Source organism: Centropristis striata, chromosome 21 (assembly GCF_030273125.1).
Source record: "Centropristis striata isolate RG_2023a ecotype Rhode Island chromosome 21, C.striata_1.0, whole genome shotgun sequence".
In the NCBI taxonomy this organism is placed as follows: Eukaryota; Metazoa; Chordata; class Actinopteri; order Perciformes; family Serranidae; genus Centropristis; species Centropristis striata.
In genome coordinates this window covers 23,178,016-23,190,555 of record NC_081537.1, presented here as the reverse complement: position 1 = coordinate 23,190,555, position 12,540 = coordinate 23,178,016, and the positions used below count along the sequence as shown (strand labels likewise).

The 12,540-nt window shown below is 39.5% G+C and overlaps 1 protein-coding gene across 1 annotated transcript in view; it reads left to right on the top strand.

The window, feature by feature from the left end:
- Positions 1-12,540, top strand: part of LOC131959262 (ankyrin-3-like) — a 138,827-nt gene that overhangs the window by 43,349 nt on the left and 82,938 nt on the right. Inside the window, exons 5-8 of the mRNA XM_059324399.1 lie at positions 2,030-2,128; positions 5,959-6,144; positions 7,636-7,659; positions 12,426-12,524. Of these exons, the coding sequence (XP_059180382.1) occupies positions 2,030-2,128; positions 5,959-6,144; positions 7,636-7,659; positions 12,426-12,524 (408 nt within the window). The remainder of the gene's footprint in view (positions 1-2,029; positions 2,129-5,958; positions 6,145-7,635; positions 7,660-12,425; positions 12,525-12,540) is intronic.

The following is a 12,540-nucleotide window of genomic DNA, read 5'->3' as shown; positions in this document are numbered from 1 at the left end:
TATATTTATCATGATGAAGCAAATTCTCTTTAAAAAATTCACTTCAGAAACCATTTATAGATCTAAAAACCTCTGATGCCTGTCTGTTTTTTGCTGAGTCGGTAAATTAAATACCCGACAAATTAAGGTACTTTATCACATTAATGCAAAAGTTCCTGTAAATCTATAAAATATTGCCATAAAGCAGATATTGATTCTCAGCTCTGCCCTCGATGACCTCATGAGGCAGAGATATTATCGGATGGATCATCATGTCACCCAACCCAACTGTGGATTCACACTGACTAATACTCTCTTTATCTCACTGAACAGCTCCTATATTCTCCTGATAATGTGCTGGATATATAACCAGAAATCCACCTGCCAAAGGCAGGAAACATGTTTACAATTTCAGTTACAACTGACTGTTCGCAAAAGCTCTGCCCCCTTAGTTACTGTTGCTATGCCCGACTAGCTTCCAGGACTGTCAGTCGCCATGGCGCGGACCGGCGCTGTTTTAGCTGTTTAGTTTTTTTTTCGAATACTACCTCCGCAAGGTTGGCTGCCCATTCACAAAATGCTACAAAGATTAAAACAAAACAAGTTCATAATGGCCTGTTGGGACGTCATGTTCAAGTTCATTAACTTTTTTTGGTTAGAGCATTGGTGCTGGAGGTTAACAGTTTTGTAGCACAATCCACAAAATCTCTACCATTGGTATGTAACTATAGTAACAAACACCTCATCTGTAGGCTACACTCGAGAAAACATGTAAAATAAGAAGTAACTGGTGCCAAGATGGTAAATCATCCACAGCACAGACTGATGTAGCATGTGCTATAGGCTACATCTGTATTTTTACTGTACTGACTTATTGTGAAGGACTGAATAAATACGGAACCGGACCAGATGTGTTGATAACGATGGTTTATAACGGTGATATTTATTTGGCTTACCCAGAAAAAATCAGCAGCCGCCATTACAGTGACGAGATGAAAGTGACCGATCCAATAGCGCTAGGCTAATTCAACGGCGTTAGCGTCCTTTAGCCGACTCTAGTAAACCCGAGGCTAACATACACGGTCAAAACAATATACGGTTTGAAGATAAGAAGTAAGAATCCAGTTTCACACCACTTGAAATTGAAAACATAACATGATCATTTATATTAGTAGTTAATGTGACATTTTTATAGAATGTAAAGCCAATAGCCGGCCGATGTGGGATACAGTGCTGCTAGCTATTAGCACTTTGTTATGTCAAGCTCCTAGCAACATTGCTAGCTAGCTTAGCGTGCTAATTTTACACGCTGTTTCATTAACATTAGTTTGTTCGACTAGTTTTGCACTAGTAGTGGTAATAGGAATAGGAACCATAACGGTTAACTCCAGTTTGGGTTATCTCATCTAACAATCGTTAGTTAGCTCATGTTAGCTAGCTAGCAGCTTAATTTGGAGCAGACAGATGTGTGTCTTTTGATCTTTGTGATATTAAGTTGGAGTGGGCTCTCCCAGACTGTTTAATCCGCAGCCAGCAACGCTCCTCTTGTTTTATGAGTTTTTGAAAAGGGGAAAAACGACTCCTCCTGCTGAACTGTAAGGGTCACCTTGTTGCTCAAAGCTTGATGGACCTTCTTCTCTTAGTAACGGTTGCTAAGGTATGATTGGAGTTTTGCAAACGGTCAGTTAATCAATACAAGCAATTTCTTAATTGTAAAAACTAAAACAGTTCAGCAAGTTTTTAAAAGACAATTATCGCATAATTAAAATAAAGCGTTCTTGTTATCATGACATACAGAAGTCATAATTAAAAGATAAGGCATCCAAAATGCCATTCTTCAAACTTAGACTTCTTTATATTATAATTATGTCTTCCGGATTTAATTATGGTGATATAAAATTTAATTTGAGTTGAAATTATGATTTTCTTATAATTAAAGATGCAGAAATACGAGATAATCTTTTATTTGGTGCATTCAGTTCAGTCCCGAACATTTGAACCACTTTCTCATGCAGAAGAAGGTTTTGAAAGTTTTTGTTTTGTCTTTCAGAATGGCTTCACTCCGCTGTACATGGCCGCACAGGAGAACCACATGGATGTGGTGCAGTTCTTGTTGGACCACGGCTCCAGTCAGAGCATCGCCACCGAGGTAACTGAGCAGATCACGCAACAAAAATAAACCGTTTGCACTACAGGATGAACTTGTTTTTCCCACATGACCTTTTTAGGCATTCTGTTATGAAAAAATGGTACCATAAATCTGCCATAAATAAGAAATATATCTCGCCAGACCCCCCTCAGTTTCAGCGAAGCCCCGAATGTTTAGGGTGTCTGTCTCTGTCTCCGTCTCTGTCTCTGTCTCTGTCTCTGTCTTTGTCTCTCTGTCTCTGTCTCTGTCTCTGAGCCCTGCCCAGCTGCTCATACCAACCGTTCGTTCAGCCTCCCTGTAATTACACTGCGGCATCATGATCAACAGATCCTCTGGTGCTGATGGTAAATATGTGACCGGTGACTCACTGAGGAGACAGAAGCTGCAGAACATGAAGTCATTGTTTACTGAAATATAAAGATAATCTGATGACTGAATGATGGAGAAGGAGAAGACGATCAGAGAGAGAGCAGAGTGACCTTGACTGTCCTCGGAGGAGGAACGGTGACGCTAGTGAAGTCTGATATCTGTGTGTGTGTGTGTGTGTGTGTGTGTGTGTGTGTGTGTGTGTGTACGCTGAGAGTGTATCGGTGCAATCCATCATCTGCTGTAGTAGCGGCAGACGGCCAGCTGCCACTGAAATGTGACAAACATGTCCTCGTTTTGGCTGAAAGCTCTCCGTCTAAAGCTCATTAAGAAAGCCAGAGCTGCTAATATTCAGTCTCGTCTGTTCACAACTTGAACAGCTGCAAGTATGGAAGCTACAGACACAAAGATTGTTTTTATATGGTATTTGATTGTAGTGCCACAAGTGTTTGGGACCTGAGGACTCTATTATTAACGTTAATAATACGCTAATGTAACGTTAATAGAGTGTTCATTTAACAGGATAACACAATTATTTGGGTCTTAAAAGTACCAGACTGAAGCTGAGAAAAGTCGACCAGCAACCATGACAGTCCTTTATACAGTCATGTCTTTGTTGTTGGTTTTGTTGGACAACAAATCCAGGTAAAATCCACTTTACTGCAACTTAACATCTAATTAAGGTTTTTACATGATAAGAGGATATAACTCTCATGAAAAGAACAAAACTTGTGTGACTCTCAGCTGTGCCTTTTCAATCAGAAGAGGCCACAAATATATAATTTTTCAACAAGTTTCAGTCATATTTTAACTCACCATGACGGCATAGTTTCAGCAGGTGTTTCTCAGTAAATGGTGCATTTGTTGGGAACTATTTTCAGCAGCGGATTACTACACTTTTGGTGCTCCTGTGAGTATTTTCAACAGCAGGACTGTGTAATTGGGATTTTTTTCAAAATAAAGTATTGTGTGTTTTCGTGCCACCTCATCTCTCCTCTCATGTCTTTTTGTTTCTCCTTTTGTCTGCCTCCTTCTCCTCTCCTCTACTCCGTCTTTCCTCCTTCTTTCCTCCTCCTCCTCCTCCTCCTCCTCCTCCTCTAGCAGGAGACATGAGTGAATTATTCATGTGGAAATATATATCCATGTTTGAAGCAACTCACGGTGTTAAATAATTCATGTTTAACCATTTCAGCGAAGCATGAGGCAAAAATCCTTTCAGAAATCTTTTGTCTGAATTTGATCTTTTTTGGCAGGTATTTTATTTTAGTACGACAGAACAAGCGTAAAAAAAATATTCTGCTCTGGTATCAACATTCAACTTTCCATATTTTAGGATTTGCAGCTGTAGTATGAAGGTCAATGTATCAGATCTGTTTATCTGTCCATTTAATATTAAGAGTGAATATTAAGATCATTATTGTTTATCATAATTACTGTTTCATTTTGGACATATCATGCATTTATTTAACTAAAAAAAACATAATTTTGGATTTCCTGTGGATTTTCTTGAAATTTACATTTAACTCAACTAAAAAAAAAAAATGCAAATAAAAGTATTGTTAAATCAAAAAAATTAAAATCTATAAATATAAATTAAATTAAATTATAAAATAATAATAAAAATAAATAAGATCAAAATAAATTAGATGTAATATAAGTGCACTTCCAGAACCACTGAAAACTATTAAAATCAACATATTAAAAAAACAAAACATAAATACACCAAAATAAATAAGAATACATTTGTTGGATTTATTTATTTATTTTTTATGAGTGCGTCAGATTTATTTTATTGAAACATTTAATGAGTGCATCTGATTTATTTATTTATTTTTTATGAGTGCATCTGTTTTTTTTTTGTTTTTTTTAATGAGTGCATCATATTTTTATTTTTTATTTATTTATTATTTCATTTAATTTTTTTTGAGTGCATTGGATTTATTTATTTATTTCTATGAGTGCATTGGATTTATAACACAACACAAAAAAAGCATCATTGTGAAAGAGAATAGAGCAAAAAATGGTTTTATCTTGATTATCTTGGTTTCTTTGAAAGCCAAAATCCTAATTAATAATAAAATGTGATTAATTGGCCGGTCCTACTGGTTTTGTTTTGTTTAATTTAATTTACTTTGCTTCAATGAGGGGAAATACTGCTGCGTCACTGCAAACTCTCAAGCTTGAAGATCAAAAAGCGTTTTTTTTTTGTGCCTTTTTGTTCGCTGCTGTTGTCTCTTGAAGTATTTTTAGGACATTCAACTGACTTCTTCCTGAATCTGTAATGGAGCAGATGAAACAGTAGGGCAGCGCTGTGGGAGAGCTGATGACTTCTGAGACTCTTTTTGTTTTTTTTAAGAGCTAAATGTATTTATCTGAGTGTGTGTGTGTGTGTGTGTGTGTGTGTGTGTGTGTGTGTGTGTGTGCTGCGGGGATGCTGCAGGATCTGATTGTGAACGTGTGTATCAGGGTGTGTTTGTTTGCCTGTTTGTCTTCTCGCCTGCACAGTTTTGCGTTTTGTGTGTTTATGTATTTGTGTGTTTGTGTGATCTCTGAGGGGAGCTTCTGCTTTGATGTGTGGGTGTAGTGATGCTGAGTTGGTTTTATCCAGACAGTTGGTGTCCTGTGTAAACACACACACACACACACACACACACACACACACACACACACACACAGTTATTATCTGCGTGTTGTTTCACTTGTGAGAAATCTTCTCTGTTCTCTGATGATTCATAGATCTGCAGCTCGTAGCCTCTGCTGCCTGAGTGAATGGATATGTATGCGGTTAGTTTTATCTTGTCTGCGTCCATTAGCAGCTGAAATTCCTCTCCATTTATCCTCCAGAGAGACGCTGAAATCCAAGCACTTAAACCCTCTTTATGCCTAAATTGACAAATGTTTATGAGATTGTTCCGTCCTTGTTTAGCCCCTTTCACAGAGGCACACCTTCACATTAACATGTTTGTGTGTACTCCGTTTTTACAGATAGAGATTCTTTGGTAACACTTTATTTGTAGGGGTATGAATAAGGCTGACATGTCATCTGTCATTAAGATGAAGGAGGCTTTATGCTTATAAATGTTGTCATTAAAGGTCCCATATTGTAAAGAGTGAAATTTCAATATCTTTTTGATCATAACGCAGGTCTACGTGCTGTGTAAATACTGTGAAAGTATCAAAACGCTTAATCCAGAGAAATACACAAAGCCTGTATTCAGAAACTGTCCCTTTGAATAAGATGTCAGGACTTCTGTGACATTGTGATGTCACAACTGTACTACATATATGTAGAAAGCGTTGCTATAATACTGTTACAGTTATTCCCTGGCTGCAATGAAGGTGCAGAGACGCTGAGAGCGCAGATGTGGAAGACTTGGAAACACTGACCAATCAGAGCAAACTGGCCTTTTTTCTCCTGATTTGTTAATCAGCATCAGCTAACGTGGTGTGGTTGTGCTCCTCAGGACGGCTTCACACCGCTGGCGGTGGCGCTGCAGCAGGGCCATGACCAGGTGGTGTCGCTGCTGCTGGAGAACGACACCAAGGGGAAGGTCCGCCTCCCGGCGCTGCACATCGCCGCACGCAAAGACGACACCAAGGCCGCCGCACTGCTGCTGCAGAACGACCACAACGCAGACGTGGAGTCCAAGGTACGACCTCTGACCACGACACCACCTGCCGGAGAGGAAGAGATTATTAGTATTATTAGTAGATCCAGGTTATTATTAGATCCAGGTTATTATTAGATCCAGGTTATTCACAACCCTGTGATGCGATCTGTAAATTATGGGCAGAAGTTACGGTTATTTCTTTCACTGGACTGGTGTGTTTATGTTCTTAAAGATTTCGCTGGAAGAAATTAGACTTATTTTAACTTATTTTGCATGAACATATTGGTCAAATACCTAGCCTCAACAACTGATCAATCTATTTAGACTTATTTGAACACTTTAAACAACTGCAGTTTTGTATTTTATGAAAGGCATAAAGAAGTATTTTATTATGACTAATTAAGAGGTTCAGTATCAGTTCAGTATATGCTCAAGGATACTTCAACATGTAGGCTGCCATGGTCAGGGATCGAACCACCAACCTTCCGATCAGTGTGTGACCGCTATACCGATGAATATGTTCGCATTCAACGGCAAACAAATATTTAATATTAGATACAGACACAGAAGCACCTTGATTCCAAAAAAAGGCTCAAACACTGTGTAAAATGTAAATAAAAAAAGAATAATTTTTTTAAACTTTTTTTTTTTTTTACAGTGTAGTATATTACAAACTTGCAGAAACCCGTTCAGTAATGGGTAAAAAATGTCCTTTTTTTCAAAGGCGGTATATAAGTTGTTATTATTATTATTATTGTTGTTATTACCGGTATTATTATCATCATATTTACCTTACAGGGCTAGCAATAGGCTATTTTTTTATTTATTTTTTAATTAAAATTGATGGCGATTTTTGTTGGTTTTTAATGAAGAAAGTCCTGAACATGTTTCGGTGTGGGACAAAAAAACAACCAACACTTTAAACATGTCCCAGTCTGAGTGCCTCAGGGTCAGAACAGTGCAGTGTGTTATAATAATGTAATAATAATAATAATAATATTATTATATAGTATATAGTTTGACAGGTAACTGTCAGGGAGAGTCTCCGTCTCATCGTCCCGTCGTCTGTTCCTCTGTTTGGTTTTAGTTTCATTATCTCATTTATCATCTACAGCTTGGTGTAAACGTGGTGATGTTGTGGTGCACTAACCACCCCATTCTCTCCTCCTCCTCCTCCTCCTCCTCCTCCTCCTCCTCCTCCTCCTCTTGTCCTCCTCTGTCTCCTTCTCCTCCTCCTCTTCCTCCTCCTCTCTCTCCTCCTCCTCCTTGTCCTCCTCATCCTCCTCTCTCCTCCTCATCCTCCTCTCTCCTGCTCCTCCTCTTCCTCCTCCTCTCCTCCTCCTCCTTTTCCTCTCTATGTCCTCCTCCTGTCCTCCTCTTCCTCCTCCTCCTCCTCCTCCACTTCCTCCTCCTCCTCTCACCTTCTCCTCCTCCTCCTCTCTCCTCCTTCTCCTCCTCGTCCTCCTGCTCCTCCTCCTCCTCCTCCTCTGGTCCTATATGTTACCCTGCCGCTCCCCGTTTTCCTTCTAGATGATGGTGAATAGAACAACAGAGGTATATCTTCTTCTTTTCTCCTCCTCTTCTCCTCCTCTCCTTCCTCTCCTGTCACTCCTCACTCATGGTCTCCATTGCAGAGCCAAAGCTTTCTGTCTGCCGGCATGAAAACACTAAATGCTGGCATGAACGCTTTTGCTGCTGATGCATCTCACGTGTGTTCGCCTGCTGCTTCTGACGCCTGCATCACATGTCGACCTGCTGCTTCTGAGCAGAGAATAGATGAATAAAGTTACTCAAAGTGTATCTATGCTATAGCTCTGCTTTCTCTTTATAGCAGAATTACCTGTTTAATCCAACTTTAAATTCCAGTTTTTTAAAACAAGTGATATTAAGGATGCGTTCACACCATAGACTGTATATAAATAATGGACGTAGTCACCGTGACGTCACCCATTGGTTTGTGGACTGCCCGTTGGAAGCCTCGAGTTCAGCGTTACACTCGTCGCCATCTTGCGTCGCCATCTTGTTTCCGATACGCGGAGCAGACCATAATTGGACTGTGGCGGAGCGCGAGGGATCTGACGACACTGACTACACGCCTCTCTACACCGGCAACCCGACTGAGAGAAGCCGCTGCTAATTCATGCTAGCATTAACTGGAGCATTAACTGGGATGTTAGTTTTGGCTAGCAAAAAAACAAAAACAAAATGTATCTTTCTTACCTCAGAAAACTGAGCGACTCCTTGGAGCGTCTGTTAGTCCAACCAAACACTGAACAAGACATTTTTACTGAACAAAACGTTCAAATAAACTGTCATTAAGTGAAAATACAGTGTGAAAGGGTCAAAGTTATGAGACCAAACCGCTAAACGTCCTCTTTTCTATCTATATAACGTTATATATAACTTTATTGACACGTTTCCATGGATACGCATTGCTCTGCTTCTCTCCTGGTGACGGCTCGCCTTGTCAGTGACCTGTAGCCACGCCCCAAATCATACGATTATTTATCTTCTATTTTCTTCTAAATGGGGCCATTATTAGAACTATTGACATCAAATTGTCTTGAAGAAGATTTTTTACTAGCGATTGAGACCATAATGTTGTCCCTGAAAAGTTTTTCTGAGGTAATAAATCAAGTGAGAAGTTTTCAAATTTAGCACTGAAATGAATGGGCAGATTTCTTTTGCAGCCAAACTTAGCACCCACTACTGGAATTTTCGGTGAATTGCAGGCTTTATGCACTTCCTGGTGGCTTCCATGCTCAGACACGGAGATTGCCGCCTGGTTCACACCTGACCTGTTGGTCCTCTTGAAACAAACTCTTGTGTATTTTGTCAGTTTTTTTGCTGGTGTGAACGCTCAAACGAACTCTGGTGTGGACCAATGAACTGAACTCTCGGTTCTCTTCAGCTAAGGCTTTTTTCGACCAGAGGCGGTTGCGAAGCAGTTCTTTGGTTTTCCATCTCCAAAGAGCTGGCTCCTGGCCGGGAACGCTGGTTCCACATCGACACCAACTCTTTGCTGGTCTTGAACCTCAAACTGCTGTCAGGGGCTGGTGGCGGGGCGACCTGACCAACAACACCAACTAAATGTGTATCATTCATTTGTTTTATTTGTTTAACTCCAATGTGATTGATGTGGGCTAGCGCTAGTGTGCTTAAGTTAGCGGGCAATCATAGCATGCTACCGTTAGAGGGTTAGCAAGACCAAGACCAACTCGGTGCTGTTGGGGAGACCAACTCAAATGTGTATTATTCATTTATTTTATTTGTTTATTTGTTTAACTGCAATGTGATTGATACGGGTGAGCTAGCGTGCTGACGTTAGTGGACTAGCATTAGCTTACAAAGTCCAACATTAACATGTTACGTTCAGTGTTAATAAGAATGTATTGGGCTTTATAGTGATCAAGATTAGCAACACAGATGTGTTGTTATTATACTTGTCCAGAGGGCGGAGACATATATAGACGTTGGCAGTGACGTAATGACGTCACTCTAGAGCCTGTGGAAAGGCAAACAGGTTCAGAGCTGGTGCTTGTGTGGTTGAACTTGCGAACCAGATCTGAAACGGCCCAGAACCGGCTCTGGTCGGAAAAAGGGTAAAAGTGCAGTTTGGTTCTGTGCAGGTGAGAATGCAGTCCGTACAAAAGGAAGGAAGCCGACCAAAACACAGAGCAAGAATTTGTGATTTTGTAATTCTGCAGTGTGGAATTGGTACTTTTACTGAAATAAGGGATCTGAATACTTCTTCCACTACTGGTTAACACGCTATATCTCATTTGTTTGATCCATGGAGATGTCGAAGTGTAAAAAACGATTTTTGAAGAAGTCTCTAATAAGCTGCAGACTTTATTCCCCTCTGAACAGACATGAGAGCGTTATGGATATCTTCATCGAAGCAAAAACACAAACTTTTCCTTTTATGCCTCAATGGAACAACTAACTATGAATTTTGAATGAACCAAATGGATTTTTCTTTCTGTGCTTTGGCCAGAAAATAACCGGCGTGTGTTGTTCCTTCCATCACCTCCAGCATCTTGTCCTCATTTACTGTCAACGGGTCAGTAACGTGTGTCGTCTAGTATATATTTTTATCCTTTTCTGCTCCATGACTTCCATTTATCCTCCACAGAAGCAACTTTCTGTAACAGTAGATACTAAAAAATACATTTTTATGACCTCTAAGAAGTAGGAGGAGTGATTTTCTTCTTCCCACTGCGTGCTTTTGATTCACAGACTTGACTTTTTGATGTATTTCAGTGTATATGCTGTAAACTTAAATGAAATGAGGCTGTGCATGCTTTCCTGCAGCTGGCAGTGATAGTAAAGCCTTCAGTCAAGCTTTAGCATGCCAACTGATTTTATTTGATTGCATTTTTCTAAAGAACATTAACCTGACGTTGTGCTGATTGTTACTTACTGTCACAGTTTCATCAGATTTCAATAAAGCAGCTCCTTGATTTTTACTTGTGAATGCATGATCAACAGCATGTCGACTTTTTCCTGTTTTCTGCCTTAAAAGAGCAAGAAATGCAATTAGTTTTCGTGGTTATCTTAATGATAAAGAAGCTAATAATTTATTTTTTTCGATTAACACTTTTTCAGACGAATGTAAGCTATTTATATTTATCCAAGCTGGTTATATTTCATTGTCTTAATGTTAAAGTTTCTCTGTCCCTCTTCGCTCTACACTTCCCTACCAGAGGCCCATTTTAGTGGGGGCAACTGATTTTTAGGGGGAGATAGCAGGTCAACAGTAGATGTCACATAGAAGTGGTGAAAATCATCTGAAAGCTGGAACCTGAAGATTTATTAGAGATGCAGCTCAGCTCTGTGTGCAGCTCATAACGCTGTAATAATCAGTGTGTTTTGGTCCGAGATCTATTAAAACTGTTAAAGTTTAGAGTGCATAAAGGCTGAGAGCATTATGATGTAAGTTAATGACTCATGCTCTATTATGTCTCATGTTGCAGTAATCGTTTGGTTGACACGATTTTTGACCCCTTTGACAATTCCTAAAAGTTGTAAAAAATCAAAATATCACATTAAGACCCCAAAACCCTCAATGAACATCAATGCTGTGAATTGTTTTCAACAAGTTATAACATTTTAGAGATTTCTGCATTTTACAGAAATTAAATAGCGACTTCTACTTATGTTCTGGAAACTTCTGGTTGAAATTGACATTATTGTCAATACATTGCAAGAAAGCTGCACATCCTCTGAATGCTCTAGGTCTCTAGTTTGTGGTTGTAAAGTTTCATGAGGCTGTGATTATCCTAGAGGTCACAGCAGCTCATTTTTAGACAGCAAGGTCAATTTTCACTGCAATGAACTGGCTACTATGAGGATTAAAATCATTATGCATGAAAAAAATTTGGCTCATTGAATCCACGAGTCTCCGCTTTCCTGTTATACCCGATTCATGCAGCTCACAGACTGTTTAAGGACCCCAGTGTGCACAAATATTCACATACAATAGGTGAAAGTAACACATTTAATGCATTTTTTTTGCTTTAAACTACATGAAATTAGCATAAAGTGGTACAGTCTGTAAAGGGGAGACTTATTTCCAATTTTTATCCAGATATCCTGAGTTCAGAGGCTTTGAAATTGTCGGTTTCTCCCTCGCTAAAATGTAACTTTACTACATTTTTTTTGCGCTCTTCCCGACAAACCGAGGATGTGTTCTCGGCTCGGACGTCCTGGCTTCGTGCAGTTTGTCCCTTTAAATCCAGATTTCCTCTCACTGGTGTAGACATCTGCTCACCTGCATGTCTTGCTTTTGTATTTCCTGTCAGCTGAAAGCATATCACACAAGTTTAGATTTTTATTGAGACAATACAGTGGCAAGAAAACATATGTGAACCCTTTGAAATTACCTCGATTTCTGCATTAATTTGTCATAAAATGTGATCTAATCTACAGACAAAACAATTATAATATTTCATGTCTTTATTGAACACACTCATGAAACACTTATAGTGCAGAAAACTGGGTCATTTCAAAGGCCCAACAAACTTTTTCTTCCCACTGTAGATACTGTTTATTAATGAGCTGTGCATGTTTTCATCTGACAGGAGCTTATTGTGCTTATATGTGTGATTCTATCCACTCCACTCCTGAAAAGTCACAAGAAAAGGTTATATTTTATGATTAAAGCACTGAAAGCATGTCTGACTTCTGCTCAGCTCGTCTGCTGTTTGGCCTTTTAATCTCCCATCACGCTTCGCTCCTAGCTCGTTAAGAGAGAAGTTTCTGTTTTGTTTTCTCCCTCTTTTAATTGATTCTGTCTCTCTTTCTGTCTCGTCTCTCAGAGCGGTTTCACTCCTCTGCACATCGCGGCTCACTACGGGAACATCAACGTGGCAACACTGCTGCTGAACAGAGGGGCGGCTGTTGACTTCAAGGCGAGGGTAGGTGCTTCAGTCA